This window comes from Dermacentor variabilis, chromosome 5 (genome assembly GCF_050947875.1).
Source record: "Dermacentor variabilis isolate Ectoservices chromosome 5, ASM5094787v1, whole genome shotgun sequence".
Lineage (NCBI taxonomy): Eukaryota > Metazoa > Arthropoda > Arachnida > Ixodida > Ixodidae > Dermacentor > Dermacentor variabilis.
The window spans coordinates 63,380,628-63,406,235 of NC_134572.1; the positions used below are offsets into that span (position 1 = coordinate 63,380,628).

The 25,608-nt window shown below is 44.0% G+C and overlaps 1 protein-coding gene across 1 annotated transcript; it reads left to right on the forward strand.

Moving 5' to 3' along the window:
- Positions 1 to 882: 882 nt before the first annotated feature.
- LOC142582668 (protein TAPT1 homolog) lies at positions 883 to 20,098 on the forward strand. Its single transcript, XM_075692596.1, has 9 exons — positions 883 to 1,083; positions 4,408 to 4,799; positions 8,223 to 8,361; positions 9,242 to 9,339; positions 14,105 to 14,255; positions 14,324 to 14,433; positions 18,349 to 18,408; positions 18,470 to 18,600; positions 19,945 to 20,098. The coding sequence occupies exons 1-9, from the start codon at positions 921 to 923 to the stop codon at positions 20,075 to 20,077; spliced, it is 1,377 nt and encodes a 458-aa protein (XP_075548711.1). The 5' UTR covers positions 883 to 920; the 3' UTR covers positions 20,078 to 20,098.
- The last annotated feature ends 5,510 nt before the right edge of the window (positions 20,099 to 25,608 follow it).

The window sequence follows — 25,608 nt, forward strand, 5'->3', positions numbered from 1 at the left end:
CGAGAAATAGTATTGAAAGGTCAAAGAATTTAGAAGAAATAAAAGATTGAATCGTCGCGACGGCACATCACAGTCCCCGTAGGCGTCGAAGTCTCTACAATGAAATTATTTTTGAACAGCTCTGATAGCGCCCACGCAACAATGGTTGCTTGTATACTGTCAAATGCTCATATTCTGCGGCCTAAAGTTCATGGCGCGGTGCGAGAACGTGCGCGCGGAGAAAGCGAAACAGTGCGCGGACAAGCATGCAGACGCGCAGTCGGTCGCTGCGAATCTGCGCGATCGCTGCATTGAAGCTTCATTCTATTACGATCCATTTAGTGATGCAAACACTATAAAAACATATTTCAGATAGTTTGCTCTCAGCGTTTACCTACCTTTCACGCAAGAAGCCGGTTCGGGAGACTCCATCGCGGCGACCGCGCGCAGTGGCGTTCACTGTACGTATACGGTAAAGAGATAGCGTCTATAAACGATTGTGTGCTTTCAGTTTGCCCAAGATTATTGTTTAGAAAGTATGAAACTTCTCTAGTTTCGAAAGTACTCACAGAAATGTCCGGGAGAGCTCGCGCGTGGTGTTTTCAGTGAGCGCTGACAGCAAAACCTATGAGGAGCGCGTCACGTGATCCCTCATAATACGCCAGCGAGGCGCTTCCGATAGATGGCGACTCCGTAACTCCTCGCCGCCATATATAGGTGTACAGCCGTTTCCTATTCCACTCCACACGCACCGCATAACCATGGCATAACCTGTATATCCAACACCTCCTATTGGTGTATCCCTTGATCGGCTACACTGGCGATTGCACTGCCCCCAAGTGGCGTTCCCCTTCTTTGATCTCGCCTTCATATGTTAGCTGGCGTTTCGTTCACTTGTCCCGTTTAAAGTCTGTCATGAGGAGCGAGAGAAAGATGTCACCATGGTGGATGTGGCGCACGCATTCAGCGAAGATATCAATGCAGCACAACAGCCACTCCAAAGTGGTGGAGATGCCGATGTCTCCGCTGACATTCAGCTAGAAGACGTGAAGCCTTGTCCTCAAACAAGGCCGAGCAAAAATGTGTTGCGTAAAGCAAAAAAGCGTGAGTTTATCCTCTCCAATGCATGGAAGTGGGCGGTAGACATTGAATAGATGCGAGTTTTAACAAGGAAAAACAATGATGACGGAAGCACCGCTTTAGAGTAGGAATGACCAATGCATAGTGTTGTATTCAGGAGATCCTTAAAGTGTGTCGGAATTCTAGCGTTCACTCACACGATCTGTTCACGCTTGTGGAGGCCGCCTTTTTTTTTTTTTTTTTTTGATTTACAGCATGAGAAACTTCACTATGACAATAAGTTCGTTGCACATGCACCCTTTCTGATCAGCTGACCTGCGTCACTGAATCCACTGTCGGCTCGCCCGACGTTTTATAGTTCCTTGTCTGCCGTCCTTGAAGTACACTATCACCGACCTAAACGAAACTAATTGTAATAATTTCAGCTCGCGCGAGGACGCTCTAAACTAAACCTATAAGCTACTTACGAGCTTAGCACGTGCACACTTGCTTCTTGTTGCCCAAACTGCCGCTTGGATATTTTGACCGAAATTGGTTCTTATTTCGCCAAATCCCTGCTACTGGAAGTCGGTCTGCTGTAGTACATCAAAAGAACCGTAGGAATAGTGCGCCGTCTGTGACGACGTCATAGTTTACCATTTATAATGAAAACGGTTGTAACGCCACAGGAGAGCATATGAACTCTGGCGACTAGAAACTTCTATACATGCAGAGCTCAAATTATTATTCTTCGCACACGGAATGCACTATTTTTATGCTCTGCCGGGTCATAGCAGTGTGCGAGCACAGGGATTGCTTTAGGCACTGTACAGCATACAGCCATACAACACATCTCACTTTCAATTTTGCAGAATTGGTGCGGATCATCTGCTTAGCTCGTTTTTCAAGGACCTCACGAATAGGCGCGCACGAAGCAATAGAGAAATGAATGGCACATAAAGTTTCGTGTCTGAATAATGCTTATTAAAAGAAGAAAAATTGTACGTCCTGCATTAATATAGTCTGTGTCATATTTGTGTAAGTTGAAAACATTTGGTGCGCATCGTGAAATGAAATGCTACAGCTTGCAGCAGTCTACATACGTGGTAGTTTCACATGCATTTCAGAGAAAAGTCAAGCCAGTGTCACGTACACTATCATTTTAGTAGCGAGCATCTCTGAAATTGGTTCACTGTGGAACACATTTGACACTAAAATGCCATATGCAGCAACAAAAGTGCATACAAGATGGAATTATTACCAAGCAGGGTTTCCAGTGTTGTTGATGCCTTTTTGTTTGTTTCTGTGTGCATCCACCCAATGGGAGATATGAGTCTTTCAGCAAATACCATCAAGGCCAACAAGCTATTTTGCATTCTCTGGAGGACAAGCTTCGAAATTTCTGGGCATTATGATATTGATAGAAAGAAGTTTTATAATAATGATAATTATTAACTCTCATGAATTGTGGCGCTTAAAGTAAGGAGCAGAATCCATGCCACGAGGCCTTTAGTGCCACAAGCAAACATAATGAAAATGAAAATATGAAACTACTCAACATCAGAACACAAGCATCATCAAGTGACAGATAAGTTTAGGATTGATGAGAATTGCTAAGTGTGACATATTACAAGGTGAACAAGGCACCATTTGCCTTCTGGCAAATTAACTTGACATTCATGTCTGACCTTTAGCTCATGCTATACTTGTATGGCTGGTAGAAAGCACCATATGCTAACTACACTGATTACAGGTGTGGCGTAGTGGCATTCTAAATTGATGAATAAAGGCTGGAGACGCCTGCATCCTTCTTTATAGAAAAAGAAGATTGATAGTCTCAAGAAATTTCTACAGATGATCAGTTCCCATAAATAATTCTTTTACACTATTTGGCCTTTATATCGATGTGCCTTTGGTTGTAGCTGAGATTCTATATAGTTGAGATTAAGAGAAAGGAATGGGGGGGGGGAGTCGTACAGGCCATTTAGTGCATAAATGGTTGATTAGGGTAACACAATTAAAACAAAAAGTGGGGTTTAACGTCCCGAAACTGCAGAGTGGGTTATGAAGGACACCATGGTGGAAGGAACTCGATTAGTTTTGACCACTTGGGGCTCTTAACGTACACCTAAATCCTAATACATTAGCCTATTTTCATGCATTTCGCTTCCATCCAAATGCATCTGCTGTTGCCAACAGTCAAACCAACAACATCGTGTTTAGCAGCAAAATGCCATGTCCACTGAGAGTGAAATAACTGAATGAGTGCCAAGGGAAGGTAAACGCAGTCTAAGACAGCAGGGGGCTAGGTAGCTTGAAGGAATTGGGAAATTTATTGCCATAAGATGGGCTCTGCTGATGCAAGACGCGGGTAATGGAAGATCACTGGGATAGGCCTTCATCCTGCAGTAGACATATCATATTTACTTGAAAATAGGTTGAACACAAATATAGGTCAACCTCTATGTATTGAACTCACCAAGAAATAAAACACTCTAGTTAAACCTTAATTTGAATATAGGTCAGCCCATATCTGTCTTGAAAAACTAAGAACTTTGAACATCGCACACCTTATATACTGTAAGCTCGGCTACTAAATCTCGCTAGTCGATGCCGCAAGCTGCATCCTCGTCGAAAATGCCAGAGAAGTCAGATGCTTTCCAGGCACCTTCGGCACACTAAACAATGTTGTCATTGGTGCCGTTGAGTGCCTTAGATATGAAGCCAGTCTGAATAATCCCCAGGTGGGTACAACAGAGCAACTCTGTTAGCTCGGTACTTTTGCTAGTTCACAAATATAGGTTGATATTCTTTGGTCGCAAACATAGGCTGATGGGTCATTTTAGATAACATTTTCAAAATAAAAAAGTTCAGGCTATATTTGAATAAGTACAGTAAATAAGGCTGATGGCTGATGATGATGATCCATGCATCTCTGCTGGGGTACAGTTATTTCAGAAAAAGATTAGCTCAAGCACCAGTGCAGAAAAATTTTGCTGCAGTTCACAAACAAGCTGGCAGCAAGATTGCTGGACTGTTTTCACTTTTCAGTATTAATAGGGTACAAGCACAGGAAATCACTTATGCTAAGACCCAGAAAACTCAGATGCACAGTCCCACACAGCACAGTGATGTTTGGTGACAACAGCAGCAATTTAAGTGCATGCCTTAAGGACAACTTTCAACCATACTACATAGTGGGAAAGGCCCCAAACTGTTGCTGTCTGCATGCTCGTGAGTAGCAGCTCCTCACAAGAAAACTTTTATGGCTCTGGCTATTGTTCGCTTATGTTAATCTTCTTTCCGGATGACTGTACATGTACATAGAATAAAGCCAGCTTTGTTTTAAAGTAAGGGAACTCCTTGCAGGGTCACTGTGGTCATACCTGCATGGGGAGGTGCGACGTGGCTACCAGCTGGAGGAGCAGCGTTACGAAAAGCGTCGAGCGAAGTTCTATGCCTTCTTCCGTATCCCTCGAGAGCTGGAGCGCTTCGTGGGTTATGGATTCCTTCAGTGTGCGGATGCTTTCCTGTCGGTGCTGACACTGCTGCCCGTGCGCTTTGCACTGGCGGCAGGCCTGCTTGGGGCGCGGCTGGTGGGTCGACGACGCCTGCAGCCGGCTGAGTCATGCGACCTGCTCAAGGGCCTTGTGTTACTGGGCACCTGGCTGTTGGCTGCCCAGGTGGATACATCCATGCTGTACCACATCGTCAAGAGCCAGTCTGTCATCAAGCTGTACATCTTTTTCAACATGCTTGAGGTATGTGCTATAAATTTATTTTGCTCATCCTCACATATCTAGAGCTGCACCCATCCTCTGCCATGCAAAGAGCCAGTACATTAACAAGCACAAGATGCATTTATATAAGAGTAAGCGCCTAAACAGCGCTCAAGCAACAGTTACTGCAAAGGTATGATCGTTATTTCTATTCACTTCCTTTACAGGAAGGTGCACTTTGTCCTTCTGTACAGTTATGTTTCTGTTACTGTTCTTTGTGTCATGCTCTCGTTTTAACCTGCTTTAAGAAGTAAAATGAGTCAACTAGCCAGATTCATTGCTTTCCTGGCTTTGGTTACGTGTTGCTTCCTAATGCCTAGTTCTCACCTAATGGTGAGCTGTTGAAGGATCTCCTCTGTTCCTCAGTTGTACTTTCTTTATTTCATTGGAAAAACAAGGACACTTGACAATGCAATATCAAACTATGAGTTGTGCATTTTACTCAACATTCTCAAAGCACATGTGTACCAGAAGGTTCTTCGTGTAGTGATTTATAGAAAGAAATGTGGTTCTAGTAGGCTACCAATGCCAGTGGCATTAGTGAAGTAAATACTTATCTGCATAACCACCACAGTGCAGCTCTATATTCAGGGCTATTGGAATGCATCATGTAACCGCACAAAAACAAGGGACAAAAACCTTTTGTCCCTTGTTTTTGTGCGGTTACATGATGCATTCCAATAACGACCACCAACTAGCCCACTTATCCTTGTTAACTATATTCAGGGCTGTCAGCCAAGCTGTAAAGAAGAGAGTTCGTCTTTCAACAGCATCTCAATCACACCAATGGAAGTCTGACAAAATCTGGCTTGTACCTCCATTTATTCACATCATGACTGAATGGAGCAGATTCTTTGTCCATTAACACAGCTGGCCTTATGCATTCTTCGTTCTGCATTCTCCATGGACTCGCACTGCTGTGCTGTTTCTATTTCAGCATAAGCCATGCACGCACATCAACAGATCCCTCGTGGCTGTGGTGCTTTCATGATTTTCTGCAACTGTCATGAAAACTGCAAGTCAGTACGATAATGCAAAAGTCCTTATATATATATATATATATATATATATATATAATATATATTATATATATATATATATATTATATATATATAATAATATATATAATAGTATATGTATATATATATATATAGCTGCTCTCTGCTGAAGATGTGACTGACCTTCCTTACTGCTATCACACTGTTAGGTTGCCTCTTCATTTTGTGGGCACTGGTTCACTCAGCAAAGAGCTTTTAGTCATTCACTGCTGCCTGTCTGTACAGGAGTGTGAGAAAGTTATGCAATTATTTTTTTTCTGGTGCTGCTACTGGACGTACCACGATCGGATTGGTTTGAGTTAGGTTGGGGACTCTGAGCTTTTCATCATTGCTAGGCAGTCTGCTCCAAGCTCTGGGAGCGCCCGGATCACTGTTTTCCTGATAGTGCTCTGTCACACATGCGATGACATCTGCACACAAGAAACGGTACAGTACGGCAATCAAGTTGCTGACGATAATTCTCAGATAAGAGTCTAGCCGAATTTCCAATGATTCAGCAAGCCTACAGGATTTTGCTTTGTCATATTCTCAAGTTTTAAGGTGATTGAAGGCGGTTAAAGGAGGCCAAGCCAAGACGTGGATGGCGAATCCTGCTCTGGACAACCAGCAACTAGCAAAAGTGAGGAAATGGTCGTTGTGTTCGTGATCTTCTTGAACACAGACCATCAAATGAGAGTGCGAATGATAGCACATACTCTCAATATTCCGAAAACCACCATGTATGACGTCATAAAGTGACAGTTTGAACATGTGGAAAGTGTGCGCCAAGCTGTTTCCCAAAAATGTGACTGACAACCACAAGAACAACCGAGTGGTAATCGTGAGCGAACTTTTGGAACACGTGCAACTTGAACCTTATTTTTGGTGCAGTGTCATTACCGGCGACAAAAATGGGTATTTGAGTATGAGCCTAAGACGGAACGCCAAAGTTCCGAATGGCACACCTTGGAGTCCCCTTGCTCCAAGAAGGCAAGAATGAGCAAGTCGAAAGTGAAAACAGTGCTAACTGCCTTTTTTCGACGCCAAGGATGTGGTTCACAAAGAATTCGTACCCCAAAGGCAGACAGTTCGACGCTGCTTACTACGTGCATGTGCTCGAGAGATTGAGAAAAGGTTCCTCCGAGACGTGAAGTATATCGCCGATACCTGGCAGTTGCAACGCTCTCAGCCACACATCTCTGCGCGTACGGGAGTTCCTGGCCAAGCACAACTTGGTGACGCTGCCCCAGCCCCCTATAGTCCTGACCTGGCTCTAGTGGACTTTTTTCTCTTTTCGAGAGTCAAGAGCGCTCTGAAAGGAGTCGTTTTCAGACCATCTGAAGCCATCCAAACTGCCATGACAAAGGCTGTAAAAGAGGTTCCGTTGAACGCCTTCCAGGATGCGTACAGTGCATGGCAGAGTCGCCTGGCAAAATGTGCAGATGTCAGAGGATACTTCAAAGAACTCTAAATATTTGTAACGATATCTTGAATGCACATTTTTCTACGGATAAAATTGCATTATTTTCCGGGCACACCCTGTATTCCATCAGTGTCGTGTAACAGAGTGTGTTTGAAACTTCTTAACACTGTTCTCGTGAGTTACCTGACAGCAACTACCCACCATATTGGCCCAGTGGCTATGTCATTGTGCTGCTGTGCACTAGGTTTCGAGTTTGATTCCCAGCCGCTAAGGTCACATTCTGGCAGGGGCAAGATGCAAGAAGGCTCATGCTAAATGACTGCTAACATGACATTCTCAATCCATCATTTTTCTTTTTTTTTTGCATTGCATCAAGTTTCAAACCCCCTAAACCTTACGATATATCTTGGAAGGTGCCAGAGCTCCCTAAATATTTTACTATGATATTCATTTCTAAGTACCAATTCTGGTTTTGAGGCCAAGGAAGTGGATCCATCTTGACGTCACAAATCACTGGCTCACTCCATTCCTGTAATTACTTGACATCGATTCTGGCAGTGAGTGCAGCCAGAATCAATGCACGCAGCTGCTGGTATCTTGTTTATTTTTTTACGAGTGATGTCATTGTACCTAGCCTTATTGACACATGACATCAACAAATTCTGCTTTCATGATGATGCCAGGCCCTGCATCTTGAAACAACTTTAGCATCAAATTAAAATATCTTACAAGTGTTTCCCAGCCATTATACATGCCAAGTGCGGTCTTTTTACATGTTAGAAGCATGGGGTAGAGCTTATATAACTTCGTAAAAATGTGTCAGTACTTTTCTCCCTGCGTACCCAAATTTAACTGGAGCTACACACTAGGCATCTCTCTTAGCTTGTTGTGTTGATTTGGGGCCTTAAACCTTACTTTTTTTCCTGACTGTGACCATTTTTGCAGGTGGCAGACAAGCTGTTTTCATCCTTTGGCCAGGACATCCTGGATGCCCTGCTGTGGACAGCCACAGAACCAGAGCCACGGCGGGCACGACGACGCCTGGGACTGTTGGCACATTTGGCCCTTGCCCTGGCCTATGTTTGTATCCTTTTAGGGGTGAAATCACTCTCTGTGTTTGATTTATCCACAACAAAATAATCGGTAGAAGTAATGGCAAAGTCAGAGCAATTGCTTAGTGACTGTGGTATTCAGAGGCTGCATTCTAATACCAGCAGAATGCAAAAGCGTGCATGTGTTTAGATTTAGGTATGAACAAGAAATCCAGGGTGGTCAAAGTTAATGTGGTCCAACTAAACTAGATGTATGCTCACAGTACACTGCTTAATTTGGGAGGCTGTTATACTAGAGAGATTTTACTAGAGCACAAATCTCGGGGTCATCACTTTGCATGTGTCTGAATCTGTGTCCTTTCATGGTCAGAATCACAGTGTGGGCTGTATCCTGCACAAATGTAAAATAACTAGTGCAACTAACAACAAAACTTGGGAATACTTGGCGAGTGCTAGTGGAATACTACTTACATTAAATTGTTATGCTAGCAGTGTCTATTGCCTGTATTTTACTTGTGAAATACCACTCTTAGCCTTCCCCTAATCAGGACAAATAATATCTGTAAATAAAGAAATAAATAAACTAGCACACATACTAAAGTGAGCTTCTGCAGGAGTTGAAGTGTTCATTATGGTGTACTTTTCTTTCATCGTAATGCAGTTAACAGTTGACAAAATAGAAAAAAAGGGAAACAATTTTCGTGTTTCTAATAAACTGCCATAAAAATTGTTAAACAGAATGCTCCTGTTGTCCTGCAACTCTTATAAGTGAGTACATAATCAATGTTTAAAGGTATATGGCACTCTATTGGCAGGCATATTGTCTAGTGGAGCTATGTATTCTTTAAATATTATGTTTGCAATACTCTATTCTCTGATCAAACATGATAATTCCTTGACTGGACATCACAGTACTCCACTGCCTGCTAGTGATGCTTCAGGCAACCACCCTGAGTGTCGCAATTAATTCACAGAACAAGGCCCTGCTGACCATCATGATGTCCAACAACGTATGTCACCACCACCACCACATGTTGAGCCTCACTGTAACACAGTCGCATTTGAAATGACAACTTCCTTCATTATATCTGATATTCGGGTTAAGCATGCACACTGATATGCGATTAGGTCTGTGTGAAAGAAACGCAAGTGTGTGTCGCCAACAGACCAGCAAAGGGCAAAGGCTTTCCTTGTAAATTTTAATGGCCTGCAGGCGGCTTGCCATGCCAATATAGTAGAATCTCTATTATACAAATTTTTTTGCGACGGCGCGAAAATTTGTATCGCATGAAATTCATATAGTAGGCCAGAAATGTGGAGCCAGTTAGAAATTAAGGTGGGACGCCACAATGAAATGACTGACTTACTCAATGTTTCCCTTTTTATTTTTTATTAACTTTTGTCCTGCAATCCTAAGACCTCTCTTTATCTCATGGTGAAATATTTGAAATAAATACGGAGTGGAATTTGAGAAAATTTCATTTCTTTTAGTGTGTTTTCTTCAAAATTGGGAAGATTTAGGGACGTGCTATCAGCAGTGCAATAGCACCGCTGATCACGCAAGCACGGCTTTCTGCAATGGCACCACCTTAGTATCGCTGTATAGTATAGTAGTCACCTTAGTATAGTCGCAGCACTGTATTTGTTCATGCAGAAATAAAAGCAAGTAAAGCAAGCACAAGAAGGAATGCGTTACTGCAGTCATGATGCACACCGGGAGTGCTTATATATTGGCTGGCACGAAATTGAATCACTGGCGTGCTTGTTGCGTGCACATTTTGGCAGCAGCAGGCTGCACACTTAGCGTGTTCTGAAGCCAGCATTTCAAGATCGGCCTTGTTATCACGGGTATCCTTCTGCATCCTAGCTGTTGCCTGATGGTGATAAGGACACGATTTCTGCAAGATAAGCAAATCTGATTACTTTTCTATGCGAAGACGAAGCTACGTCATATTGTGTGATCTGATGGGCACAAAGGTAGAAAAGTTTAGAATTGTCACCAGGCGCTGAAGACGACAGAAGTTGCGGAACGTAAAGTTAACACTATCCATTGAAGTGCCTGGTGCCTATCTTGCTGATGCGGCAATACTGGGTCACGGGCGATTGCCGGCTCCTGATAAAGTTGCCACATGTTTGAACATGGCCGACAACCTGCATAATAATGCACAAAGCAAAAGCTGCTTTCTTTCTCTTTCCTTTTTTCCTTTCTTCTGGAGGGTGGGGATTCAAGGCAGGGTGACGCAGGTTGCCCTGGCAACAGGGATGTGTCTCGCGCATTGGCAAGGCTGCTCTTCCAGCCCAACAGCAGCCGGTGTCTGGCACCACTGGCATGACAAGGCCTCCTCTCCGGCTCTGCTGAGGACTGCGCAATGGCTCGATTGTTTGTACGGTCAAACCCACTTGAAACCCACCTAGTGTATTCCGCATGAGAACAAAATACACCCTGAAAAAAGTTCTGCGGTATGTCTCCGCGTTGCTTCCTGCCCCGTAATTAGTTAATCTAGTGTTACTGTCTTAATTTCGCATTACTGTCATCCCTTTTAATGTTGTAATAGTTATGTCTCTATAGTTGTCTCTCTTCTTTTTCTTCTTTTTTTTTTTTGTCGAGTTCATTGCAACATTTCTATTTTCCTTTGTTTTGCTAATGTTCGCTGTCTGCCAGGCGCTGCCACTCAAGCCCTTCGTGAGGCTTTGGTAGGCCTGATTTTGGTGTACGAGAATTGATATGAATAAAAGTACTATCTATCTATCTAAGTGCTGTGAAAATTCCATTGTTATAACCGATAATTGTTATAACCGTATTGCATGAACAAAAGCAAAATAGGGTGATGGCAAAGCTGTTGTGAGAAAACTAATGGCAGGAAGGCCAGTGCCCTCCCTGGTACTTTCCTCCATCCGGCTGTTGATTGTATTGACTCGTTTAATTGTTTAATTATGCTTCCTGCACGCTCCGATTGTGTGTAACAGGCCACGGTTATTGACATTTGCTATAACAACTGCGAAGAGGAGTCACAAGCAACAAGTGACTTGTGAGCTCTACCAAGGCATCGCTTTTGTGGCCCCAAAAGGCACCTTTTAAGAAAGGCGAGAAGGTTGCCACGGCAGTCACTCAGGTTGAAAAATCAAGAGGAAATGTTGGGATGAAATTGCAGTAAGCATCTCGCCATGTACTTCTCACTGGCTTGCACGAGAAAGCCCAATGTCTGTCAGCTTTGCTTGCTTTACGCGAAGCTTGCTAACACCCTTCTCCAAGGCACCGAGGGGCTCCACGTAGTGCAGTGGAAGGTCCCTTGTGAAAACAAAGCCGCAAAGGGACTGAATCATCTGCAGGGCCTCCTGCGAGGGCAACATTTAGGCAGCCTGCCCTACCGTGTTATCGCTGCTCTCATCACTGTCCTCATCACTATCCGATGCAAGCACATTTGTAACGATCACCTGATCAGTTAGAAGTTCTCATGTTTTTAATGCACCATCCGCATGAAGAAACTCTTTGAGCCCCGAAGCATCCTCGTCGACTGCGGACCAAAGTTCAGGCATCATTTCCTCGGTGGGAGCTTCACAGGCTTCATATAAGTCAGTGCTGCCTCATACAAAGCAAGCTTTTCGAAAGCAGTTGCGCATGGTAGAAGTGCTTATTTCAGACCACACACCAAAGATAAATTGCACACCCATCAGTAGATTGATCTTCAAGTACGGTTGCTCTTTGCTCATCTGTGTGGCCATTTCCATCAACAAGACTAACTTGTTCCGGACGCAGCGCCGATGCATTACCTTAAAATTGGTGATCATGCCGGCATCCATGTGCTGCAAGCCTGCCATCATGTTCAGCGGCAGGAAAAAGATTGCCACACTTGCGACGATGGAGTTGTGGGCACCACAACCGTCCAGGATGAGCGGGTGTGACAAATGCCCCGCATTTGTCGCACCAGTCCATGTCGGCGCGCAAAAACCAGTGAGGCGCAGCTTGCTGTTTCTGCTGTCCTCACACATGTCTCCTTTGAGTGCATGCGTCTCTGATGGCAACAGCTGCAAGAACAGTCTTGTTTCATTCCCGTTATGTACATCGGTGTCTACGTAGTTGTGGATGCGGGGCTACGTTTCCTCCATCCACTTCTGCTTAAGTGAAACTCCCTCTCTGGTTACCGCTTTGTAACCAATGCCATGCCTCTCTTTGAAGCGCTGCACATTGCCGCCACCTGGCTGCTAGTCCACATTGTTGATGAGTGGGGCAAAGTGCTTTGCCTTTGTGGCAAGAATCGGCCCTGTAATGGGCAAATTCATGGCACAGGTATCGATAAACAACTTGTAGAGGGCCTCTTCCACATCCTTATACACACCTTGTCGTATGCATTTGCGACCGTTGTCCACCAGGCAGTCTTCTTTGTTAAACTTCTCTGCTGAGGTGATGATTGTCGACACTATCGGTTGCGATAGTCCGTACTTCTTCACCAAGTCATACACTTTCTTCTCTTTGTAGACCATCACGATGTTGCAATTTGTTTCCTCGTTTCCAAATCTATGGCAGTGCACTTTCTTTTCAATGACAATGTCGTGCATTGCTGATGATCAGTGGGCAGACCAGCCATCTTCCATTTCCGTGGCGAGTCAAACGAAGCAGAGAAACCACGTAGCCAGGAATGACTTCAGTGCCACCAACCAAGACAGGCATGAGTGATTTAATCCATCGGCAGAACTGCAAAGAACGAGGGGCCAGTGTGCAGTCTGGGAGCATCAATGTCAGCACTCTTGGCATGGTCCATTCATGTTTTGGAGGGTGGCACGGTTTAGAGTTATGGGCGCAGCCCATTTGTGTTTGAAGAGATGGAAGGGCAATGGGAGAAAGGCGCATGAGGCTGGTGATGCGGAGAAGGCTGGAAAACAGATTCTACTCTACAAGCGTGCAACGGCTGTTGGCGCATCGGGCAAGGGTGCAGCAGCTCAAATTTCTCTTTTTTTTTTCAATGATTTCGCATTCCATTACCTTTCGGCACGGACACCCAGCAGCCAGACTTCATTGTTATGAGCGATAATGGGGCAGCGGGGCATTGTAGTAAGTGGGTTTTTTCACCATAGAAAACATACAAAAGTTGATGATGCAGCAGCTTCTCATTGTTATAACCGATATATTGTTAAAACCGGTATCACTATATATGGATTTGACTGTATCATCTGCTGCAGCAAGAAGAAAAGTGGTTCACGACATTCTATATTTATCACAGTGTAAGATAATAAACTTGTGTCAGGAGTTTTGAAAATTCGTATCAGGCATGATCATATCACTGAGATTCTACTGTATGTGACACATAAAAAGGCTAAATTCCCAACACACTTAGCATCACCGTTTATGCACAACTGTACAATTGGTGTAATCACGCTGTATCAGCGTGTCGGCTTGCTAGTTGGGGACCAACCATGTCAAGCTACTGGCCAAATTGCATTTACGGGTCTAGAATGTGCCATTTAAAGCTGCTAGTGCTAAGCATTTGATATTTTTGTAACCAAAATACAGCGTTTTTAGCTATTGGGTGAACAAATATTCTCTTCACTGTAACCTATATTGTCTCAGATCTTGCATTTTTGGTTTCGTTATTGCAGCAGGATACTCAGTGGAAGTAAAGCACAGCCTACCAAATCTTAGATTTTCTTCCTTATATCCAATGATCCATCATATCAATGTTTGTTATATATTGAGCTCCGGCTGCTACAAAAATGGTTGCTGGAGTGCCTTGGACAGCTGATGATGTGAGAGCTGTGGTTTGCATGTTCCAATTGCAGTTTGTGGAGCTCAAGGGCATGGTGTTCAAGAAGTTCGCCAAGAACAACCTGTTCCAGATGGCGTGCAGCGACGTGCGTGAGCGGTTTCACTATGTGGTGCTCCTGCTGGTGGTTATTGTGCAGACCATGCGGGAGTACAGCTGGCGGCAGGGTGAGTATAATGGCAGCATGGAACATGTGGAGTGTGGACTCCCAAACCTGAGACCATCATCCCCGCAGAGCAGCTTTGGAGCCTGCTGGCCGACTGCCTGCTGGTGCTGCTCGCTGAGGTTCTGGTGGACTGGGTCAAGCATGCCTTTGTCACTCGCTTCAACGCGATCTCCTGGCAGGTGGGTGCAAGTTAAAGGGCCCCTCACCAGTCTTCGTGGCAGTTGTTACACACCCTCTAAAGAGCAGTCTACCGCAATGACTTTTCAAATTGGTTCAGCAATGGCAGAGACAATATTATTTGAAGTGTTGTGAACCCAATATTTTAGGAGGTGAGCTTCACTGCCAACATAAACACTCTCTCCACTTGCCCTGTCTAGTCTCCACAAGTGAAATTCCTTCCTTGCATTCTCCCATAGCAGAGCCGGAGGATTGCGTCACGTGTACGTCGCATGCCTCGCCTCTCCTTCCCTTTCTTTTTCCCCTCTCTTGCATTCTTATTTTCTTTTCTTTTTTTTTGCATGGCACACTTCCAGTAACTTTGCATGCAAATCTGTTGCGTTTGTCTATGTGTCTCGCATGCAAATCTGTTGCATTTGTCTGTCGAAATGATGGCTTTTTCCGCACGCCCCTTCATAACATTACACTGTACTGATGCAAAAATAAACATCTGTCACTTGTCATTGTCACACAATTTCGCACGCTGTGCGCGAGAACCCCTGACTAGTGGTATGATAAGTCAGTGCCACACGGGTGCCGAAGCATACGCATGCGGGTCAAAGAGCATGATTGCATGCTGGAACCTGGTAGAAAATGGCAAATAGATTCTTTTGCTGTGCGCATGACTGCACAATGCGGAAACAAGCAGGCAAAACAGAAGTACATCCCTCTTGCTACAGCACAGAGTAAAACAAAGACTCTCTGACAGTTGGTTTGTAGGTTTTATTATTTCTCAAAACTTTAAATCATCTAGTGAAGCAACAAATCAAACAAATAACTGCTGTAGCCTTGAATAATTTACGTCACCTGTCACGGTAAGTGACGTTTCAGCAATGCGAATTAAGTAGGCGAGCTTGTGCGTCTGATCTCGACTTTCTGACTAAGAGCGAGGGCTCTTTAGAAGAAAGGCACATGGCGTTTGGTTTGAAATTTCAGCTGTGTTTTCAGTGTGCAGCAGTGTAATACTCTGCAGACACGATCGTCAACGTGCATAAATCAAAAAGCACGATCGCTCGCTGCAACCCGGCAGAAAATGCCAAATAGATTCATTTCCTGCATGTTCGACTGCACTATTTGAAAACAAGCAGAAGGAAGAGAATTAGTCAATGCACTTGTCTGTTTAAAATGGCCAAACCTGGTGAATGGCCCTTTAGAAGGGCACTAAGGAGAAACACTAAACCAGTTTAGACAGATAAACTATCCTTTCAAAACTATTTTCATTAGTTTCACAGTAAGAGGTTGATTACAGTCAGTGCACGCTGGCTGAAAGAGAAAATAAAAGTAGAGCTTCCATTTCTTTTCTTCCAAGAACCCCAGCACTCCTTGTCAGTGTGACGTAGCGGATTTTAAGGTATTTTTTCTATTTAGGCCATTGGTGGTACAGTAAATGTTCCTGAAACATGCCAAGTTCAATCTGTGGCCCATTTAGAATAGAGTGTAGTTCATCATACCAATACGATGAAAAATTCGAGCAGACACTAAAAATCTATGACAGCACAATGAGCTGGTGTGGGAAGCTTCAAGGCAGTGTTGCCAGTTGTCTTTTGTTCTTGCATCTTTTCTTGCTTATCAATCATCCTCTCGGAGTAACAGTGACTTTTTTTTATCTTGTGTAAGGGTGAATTACATCATCATCATCAGCCTGGTTACGTCCACTGCAGGGCAAAGGCCTCTCCCATACTTCTCCAACTACCCTGGTCATGTACTAATTGTGGCCATGTCGTCCCTGCAAACTTCTTAATCTCATCAGCCCTCCTAACTTTCTGCCGCCCCTGCTACGCTTCCCTTCCCTTGGAATCCAGTTCGTAACCCTTTATGACCATCGGTTATCTTCCCTCCTCATTACATGTCCTGCCCATGCCCATTTCTTTTTCTTGATTTCAACTAAGATGTCATTGACTCGCGTTTGTTCCCTCACTCAATCTGCTCTCTTCTTATCCCTTAATGTTACACCCATCATTCTTCTTTCCATAGCTCGTTCCGTCGTCCTCAGTTTAAGTAGAACCCTCTTCGTAAGCCTCCAGATTTCTGCCCTGTAGGTTAGTATTGGTAAGACACAGCTGTTATATACTTTTCTCTTGAGGGATAATGCCAACCTGCTGTTCATGATCTGAGAATGCCTTCCAGACGCACCCCAGACCATTCTTATTCTTCTGATTATTCCAGTCTCATGATCTGGATCCGCGGTCACTATCTGCCCTAAGTAGATGTATTCCCTTACCACTTCCAGTGCCTCACTATCTATCGTAAACTGCTGTTCTCTTCCGAGACTGTTAAACATTATTTTAGTTTTCTGCAGATTAATTTTTAGACCCACCCTTCTGCTTTGCCTGTCCAGGTCAGTGAGCATGCATTGCAATTGGTGCCATGAGTTACGAAGCGAGGCAATATCATCAGTGAATTGCATGTTACTAAGGTATTCTCCATTAACTCTTATCCCCAATTCTTCCCAATCCAGGTCTCTGAATACCTCCTGTAAACATGCTGTGAATAGCATTGGAGAGATCGTATCTCCCTGCCTTTCACCCTTCTTTATTGGGATTTTGTTGCTTTCTTTATGGAGGACTACGGTGGCTGTGGAGCCGCTATAGATATCTTTCAGTATTTTTACATATGGCTCGTCTACACCCTGATTTTGTAATGACTGCATGACTGCTGAGGTTTTGACTGAATCAAACGCTTTCTCGTAATGTAAGACAGTGTGTTCTAAAATTTTTCTCTACTTGCACTTTTTGGCCAAACGAAACCTTTAGGAAAACTGTCATTTCCAAACTTCTTCGCCAGAAGCTGCTTACAAGGTGATTTCTAGACTGAAGTTTCGTCAGGAACAAGGTGGGGTACTTTTTAGATCCATAAATATTTTCCAACACAATAAATTATCAGATGTCTGACATATAATGACAACAAAAGAAATGAACTTCATTTTTAGAGTGATGACATTTTTACAGAAGTGGCATTAAGGAAATATGTGACTTGCCTTTTCCTTCACTGTAAACAATCTAGAAGGTATCTAATCACAAACAATTAGTGTATATGTTTATTATTTTTGAAATGATAGTTTTCCTAAGTTGACACACTTGATTGCTCAATATGACACCTCTAAGCTCTCCTCTCTTTGTGCTAGTGTGCTGAAATTTAGAACATATTTTAATGACAAGAAGATAAACCATCCCTAAAATGTTTATCAAAATTAGTGCAGCAGTTCAAAAGTTTACTATTCAGCCCCGCATGCCCCTTAAGTCATTAGGGCATATGTTAAGTCTCATTAGTATGTACATTTTTGAGCATGTCCGAATTATTGGTCATCGCCTGTATATAGGTACATTCGGGAACTAAGGCCAATTTTTTATCGCTTTTCTTTGTATGCACATATGAAAAAAGGTATTTTCTTCATATTTAATGCTTTGAATTACTCCTGGAATCAGAAAAAACGTGTTTAGATGGTACAATTTTCTTTCATTGCAGGCCCAAATAAGAAAGTGATTGCAGGCTCCAAATATCTAAGACATGGGTGCTCATTCGTAGTTTCACAATGAAAATAGCCCAGAACAAAGACCGCATAACACACTTTATGTGTCATTGCCACATTGGTACATTGGTATGACATACCAAAACTGATTCCTTTCAATGCTTCCCACTAAGCAGAACAGAGGACTCAGTCTAACATTAATACAAAATGGACAAGTTGTCTTGGGTACTTGTATTCAGAATTGCTAGTGGAGTATTGTACGGACAAACCAGACTCATCCTTAGCAGGTCTTGCTTGAAATTTTCTGCGTGAGTAATTATTATTCTCAGCAGTAGAAAGGTTAAAACTGTCTTGTCATTCTTCTACAGCAGGATTGTGATTGGTCACTCTTGGCTGCTTATGCACGCAGGTCTACCGAGAATACCTGACCAGCCTGGCCTATGACCTGGCCAGTAGCAAGCTTCACACGGTAAGCCAATCTTGTAGTTATGTGGCCACAGAAGAAGGGCTTAGCAAAAGGCTTCTCGCAGGCACCCTCAGACCACGGGGATCTGGTGTCACGCCGCCTCGGTTTCACACCGTTGCCCTTGGCAGCCCTGGTGTTGCGGGTGATGGCATGTCCGCCTTGCTCAGTGCGACTAGCTCTTCTCACCTACCTGTGGTTAGTCGCATCTTCCACATCCCAATGCCTTTTGAGGCGTGCTCCAAACCAGTCCGTAATTGTATGATCAACATTTGCAGCAGTGCTTCTCAAGAGTGAATATCATGTCCAGGAACCTTTGTGGCACAACATTTTATCACCCTGCTTTACTGTTGTATTTAAGAGGAGGTTTTATTTCATGAGCTTTTTTTTAAATAGTACATGGCAATGGTCAGTTTTCTCAGCAACCACTGCACCAATTTTGGAGATATCTGTTGCAAGCTAAAATCTACTTACTATAGGGAATAGACTTTTGATTTAAGCTATCAATTTCTTAACAAAAATTCTTGATTGCAAAGTTAAAAAAAAAGATGTCCGGCAGTTATGGTACTCCCTAATGCGAAATTTGAGCGCAGCTGTACGCGTGTTTTCCTTTAACAATATATTGAGGTAAGGAATTTGAAACCGAAATCACTGCGCTGACTGGCATTGGGCTCATGCCATCAGCACCTTCGCAGAGGGAAGAGCAGTATGGGAATGCTGGTATGATGAGCGGAATGGGAGCCAGCTGTGGAAGAAGATGACAATGAACGCATGAGCAGTGGCACAAGCGTGTTGGCGCAGTTAGGCCAAGGGATGCCGAAGCTCAACCCAGTAACGACTGCCTAAGAGCCGTGCTCTAAGAAATACTGAGCAATCAAGCTTACAGCTCTCTAATTCAGCATAAAAAAGTGGTATTCTGTAAACTGCACCTATTGAAACTTATAAAGCAGACAAGATTGATACACATAAACCACGAATTTGTAAGTAGGACTCTTGAGACATCCTCGTGAGCATTGTAACAATTTCATGCGAACTGTGAAGTTATATATCACATTTGTCCACTTTAGATGCTCAAACAGACACTGTTTACAGAACTGCTATACTATCTGCTGTGGTGCAGAGTTGTGGGTTTGTAATATTTTTGCTTTAGTTTGTACTTTTCTAAAGCTTACATACTTTCATCTACTTTCGTAAAAAAGATTGTGGCCCTAAATAAAAATTCTGCATTGCATGGCCGACAGAACTGAGAATTTTATTTTAAAAGTGTAACAAATTTTATTCGAATCAGTTCAGAATTTGTATTAGAGCGCTCGTGCATCTTAGATATACTTTCATATAGAAATTTGAGTTGGCCTTAAAGTAAGGCTTCCTCCTAAAGCATACATTACCATATGTAAGACAACTGCATTTTCCCATATTTTTGCCTCACTCATATTAGTGAATAGTAGAGTGAGCAGTTGAGCACTCAACATTTTTCATTCTAATGCTAACTCGACCATGTTATGCCAGATCGCCATTTGCAAGTAATGCACGATATCGTAGTCTGTGCAGCATCAAGGTGCTGCTGAACCTGGTGATCCTGAGCCGTGCCTGCAGCATTGTCGAGCAGCACCGGCAGTCATTACAGGAAGACTCTCCATTGAAACAACCACGAAGGCCCAAGTCTCCAGAATAAACATCCATCGTCACACACTGAGCAGAACACGTGTGCATCATCACCAGTGCCACGGCAATTGCTAGTTGGTACTCAAAGTACTCATTATTACACCTTCTGGAGATTACATCCCATGTAAACAGTCTATGAATAGTCGTGTGTAGTTCTAGTGGGGCTTTTTTTTTACAGCGACTCTTATGAAGCAGTGACAGCTATTAAGAATGCTGTAAAAAGTAGTAGGACCTGGGCTTTGTAGTGATGCCTTTTTCTATGCTATTCCTTTTCATGCTTTTTGCACTTTGTCGGAGTGAAGCTCTGCCCATGTTATCAATGGGATCAGCTGGCCATGAACAGTGAATGATAAGAGTGGCATAGAATCAAGTGGAAGGCACCGCTACAAAGTCGTGGCTCTGGATTAACAAAACCATTTGCACACAGAACTATTTCTCTTGAATGTAATACAGTTAAACCTCTATATAATGAAGTCGGTAAAATCATCAATTTGCTTCACTATATCACAAGGTATTTCGTTGTATTGAAATTCGTCCTTTTGTGCAAATAAGTAGTCACCGATTGATTTTTCTTACACGGAAAGGGGCCTCAGAATTTTCCGGATTATCGGGCAGTCGAAAAAAAAACAAATTTGAATGAGAAAACAATTCATATTGATAAACTTGGGATTCAGCTACAAATGATACGGTTTCATGCCACGTACGTTGACAATATCTTCTCGGCGCTACGAATTAAACGAAACTAGCCACGCTTTCGCGTGGACTTCGCACCCGTGGCTGATAGCATCACCCACACTGGGATGGCACCATCGGGAAAAGTGCCGGCAGAAGGGAGCGAATGCTTTGTCTGCCTCATGCTCCAACGGGTCACCGAAACTCAAGATTATGCAACCTCCAATGCTAAACTCACGGTAAGACAGCTTACGTGGTGCCACGCCATCTCGGCACACCCACTCTTTCTACATGCGGCAGATCACCTATAAAGCAGGGTGTGCTTCTACGTATCCGCTGAGCCGCACTTACAGCCATGCGCAGCCACAGCTGAGACGCGCAACATGGCTGCGCATGTGTGACGAGCTAATTTGTGCTGCTTGCTTCCTAAATATGTCTTCGATAGCAGTGGTTTTCTTTTTTTCCATGCTCAGAGAGAGTGCTGGTATAGAATATACTAGCCTAAACTGTGGTGTTCTAAGCCTAATACGCTTAGCGAAATAAATAGCTAGTATCGCATGCACATGGTAAGCGTAATACCAGTAAGCAATTTGAATACACTATCAGCTACAAGGCTAGTTTAGATTACACAAAGAGAACCGTGCGAGCACGCCTTTGTGTCTACTGTTCTTTTGACAGTAAAACTTCGTGAGATGTGGCCACATTTGCTGATACATACAGTACAACCTCGCTGGTACATTCCCATTACGCACGTTTTCCCAGTGCCAACGTTTGATATCGAGAACAAAAATTACCCAACAGAGTTGCACTCACTTTTATCGACTCGTACATTCCCGGAAAACAAGATTTTTTGGCACCAATGATCAGTATGTCGCCAAACTTGATTGTATAATGCGTTTTCCGGCCGCTAGATCCCACGTAAACAAGAAAATGCGCGATAGAGAGCAGTATATAGCTACCTGCTGCGGCAGTTTCACTGCAATGCTCCCCCGCTCGTCTCGCATAAAAACGCTGGCACGCACTCAGTTCCTAATTTCGGTACCAGCAAATCTCCGGGGTCATCGCACATGGTGTTCACAGCTATCACCGCCAATCTTATGGGCACGTTGCAAGTGCTAGGCAGCGCCCTGTCTTTCCGACCCCTAGTGCCATCTGACGAATAGTTGTGCGAATGCGGTAGGATTGCTCACGGCGTCAGTAGCTCGCGCTGCGTGTTTGGCGCCCTGTATAATGGTAGTGATGGCGCGAAACAGCGTGCCGATATTAATTTTAACTGGGATTCGGGAATTACAAGATCTTGACAGCTTTTTTCGTGAAAAGAATTTAGAGAAAGGAAGTCGTCTATGTGAAGTGGGGCACGTCTACGACAAGAGGGAAGTGTTGAACTCGCACTGATCGGAAGTGACTGCTAGGTGTATTCTGCAAACGAAAAATAATGCACCGGCGAGATATGTGAAGCTCAGCGTAAGTTACTTCATTATCTATGGTGTGGACGCATGAAATTATAGGCGACATTGATTCTTGAAGATCGGCGACAACAGACAAATCCTAGCGGGGAGCTGCGATTGGCGTGCTGGCATCGCAGGGAAGTGCAAGCACGCCGCGGTAGTTTCCCTGTACATAACGGACGGCAAATGCGAATCTAAAACATCTCATCCAAGAAAGCGGGGCGTATGAACGACTCGTAAGACCTACACGAGACATTCTAATGTTGCTCTCCACAAACGCACAAAAAAAAAGGGTGAGGAACTTATCAGTTGTGTTAGCTACACTGGGAAAATATTTTCGCCCAAGTTACTGGAAGTTCGATACTTCTGTGTTGCGATATTTCAGTGCGTGCAAAGGAGGTTCCAATAAACCACGTCGTGAAATATTTTGGTGATCTCAACTGCCCCTTAGAGGATATGCTGGGCGCAGAAGGGTGTATGCCAGCTGAGCCAGCTACAACCCCTCCTCGTAGCTCTCACCAAGCCCTAGCGCTGTTTGAATGGGAGAGGATTGGGAAAGAGTTCCACAGCTTTACTGCGATAAAGTGAGGAAACAAACTACTTTGTTTGCTGCATATCCTGGTACACACTGCTGGTGTCCCGTTGCTGCCATCATTGCTGTAAAAGCAACTAATTCAGCATTAACGCACTTGGCATAACGCCGGAACATAAAACGCTTATGCCGTCGGACGAGCGCGATCCAGTGTTGACGCCGTTCTGCTTCATACGGTCGGCTTGGAAACCTGTAAAGCTTTGTTCCTCGTGAGTTGGTGTACGTGCTGTTGCAGCCCACTACGCAACAGCTCGGGTTGCACTTCGGCATTGCTCAGAAAAGGCAACAGCTACGCGCGAAACAGTGCACAGACAGGCTTTCCAAACGCGAGCGGGCCGGTTGTATCCTGCCGGGTCCGCGCTCGCCGCCGCGAGGGGCGCCCTAGTAGGCGCGGGAACTACATTCGCAACCTGCCCATTGCGATAAGCATCTTCGCCTATCTGCTTCAGAGCGCATTTGCCATTGGAAACACAGACCACGCTTTTAATAGGCGATAACTGAAACGCGCCGCCGTTCCCTGCTGCAGACCGATCGTATGTGCTTTCCGGCCACTAGACCCCATGTGAACATGAAAAGGTGCAATCGAGAACAGTATATAGCCGCCCATCCCACGTGAAAATGACGGTGCGCACAGTTTCTTATTCCGGTAGCAGCAAATCTCCGCCCGGGTCATTGTCACACGCTGCATTCACAGCTATCGCCATAGGCATGTTCACCTACCCGTCTTACAGCGCGTGGTGCATAGCACCATTGGTAGCGTGCTGCACGCTTTTAGTATGTGACAATCCAAACACGCGCCGTTCCCTGCTGCAGGTGGCGCGATGTGGTCATCACATTTCGCTTCGGCAGCATCCAGTGTCGCCCACCAGCTCGATTTCGTTTCGGTTTGCTGTCACCATCTTAAAATGCCACGCAATAAGAAAACAAAATGTGCCTCGGGCTGCCGGCGCACCACCAGCTTAACGCGCGTTGGGGTCTCGTGCTGCAATGATCCACACGATGCTTTGCATCACGTAGATGTCAACAATAATTGAGTCTGTCGAATTTTCTTAGTTACTTCGGATCGTACGTTTTCCCAGTTAGTACGTCTTTTCTCGCATTTTTTTTTAGAAAACTTATGAACCAGGTTCTACTTATATGACCAACTAACTTGCATACCCGTTCCTCTTTCCAATCAGCTTATGATTACCTCAAATTAGCATTCTGCTTTTTTCCGTGAAGGTGTCGTGGCTAGTTCTTTTACCAAACTTCGCGTTACAATATGTAAAGACTTCATTGATGGAGCACTGTTACAGACCCAGAAAATAATTGTTGTGGCGTATAATAGTCTTACTATTTAGCATGAAATACTTTTAGCTCCCATTGTCGGCGACCTTCAAGTGACCTTGAGTCAAAAGCCAGAGCAGTTATCCAGGCACTCAAACAAGAAAATCCGGCCACTCAAACAAGAACATCTGGCCAAGTTGCGAGAACAAGACCAGATCATCCGGGCAGCCAGTCAAAACCACATTACATAGCTAGTTACTTCCCAAAAAAGTTACAAAAATATTGCTTCCCAGTTCTTCCAAATGTTTGTTCACAATATCACTCAAGCTGCAACTTGTAGTATGCTGCAATTTTATTTGCCATGTTCAATAGTGACGTTCAAAAAGCAGATACAGGGCACTATCCACTATATTGTCATCTTTTGGCGCTGAGGTGAGTTGCATGCACTCTTTTGAGTGCCAGTGGTCCATGAGGTCTACGGCGCGTCTGGCGCACCGGCAGCACCGGTAGAGTCCGGCTGACCGCGGATGGCTGTTTGACCGAGATGACACTTGCAATGAGGTTGTCTGTCTGTCTGTCTGTCTGTCTGTGACAGGAAACTATTGCATCCATATAAACCAGTGCACAGTATGGCGTGGTGCGGTGTGGAGTGGTGGGGTGTGCCATTGCAAACATGCACTACACACCCATTTTAAGGTTGTGGCTAGTATCATCTCCAACCAATCTGCTTTGCCGGTAGCCATTTCACGCTTACATCTGCTCTCGATTACGGGAGAGCCAACATTTTGTTTGTATCAGGCTACATTGTTTTGCGTCTGCACGTTTATTCCACATTTCTCAGTACCGGCGTCGGCATTTTTGATTGCGACTTAGCCAGATCGGGATTGTCAAATGTGCCTCGCTTGACCGCGGAGTATATAGTACAATACAATTCTATTTCCACCAAAAAATTAAGGAGGCTGTGGGTAAAAGCTGCCCTTAAGAACAGCTTGACAGGAGTTTGCGGCCCCCTCAGCCTATTGCAATCTGCGATAGCAGCAAACATGGGACACTCCACTACATGTGGAAACTCCTATCAACCAGATGGCAAGGAGAAAAAATAAGCTTAATCAATAAAATAAGTAGATTAACACCAAAACATACGTCCATCGAAAGAAGTAAAAGTAATGCGGCGATTCATTACTCAACTTATTTCTTTATGTAAACAAAAATGAATTCTAAGGTTTCATTGTGTACTTCTTGAAATATCAATTCCAGTTCTCTTGTATTCATTCAAAAGTGTAGGCAGCAGGTTCGACTATTTTTCTTTGAGTAATTCATTTTTGTAGTTACCACCTTCCAAATTTCTTTGTCAAGTGGCACGCAACATCACGTTATGTTGAAGTCTGGCAAGGTTGCTTAGGAATCTGCAATTTTCTCTTAATTGACTTTTGAAAGCCATGGTTAATTTGTACTGGTGTAGACCAAATGGGGTTAGTAGATCTGCCTGTGGGAATAGGTCAGGTGTATGACAGTCGTTCGAAACATTAAACTGTGCTCCTACAAACTTGTTTCTTAAGAACT

Coding starts and splice junctions, on each gene's coding strand:
- LOC142582668 (XM_075692596.1), top strand. CDS start 921: ATGGTGGATGTGGCGCACGCATTCAGCGAAGATATCAATGCAGCACAA. Junction 4,800..8,222: donor TCTTTTTCAACATGCTTGAG/GTATGTGCTATA, acceptor CCATTTTTGCAG/GTGGCAGACAAGCTGTTTTC. Junction 9,340..14,104: donor CCATCATGATGTCCAACAAC/GTATGTCACCAC, acceptor TTCCAATTGCAG/TTTGTGGAGCTCAAGGGCAT.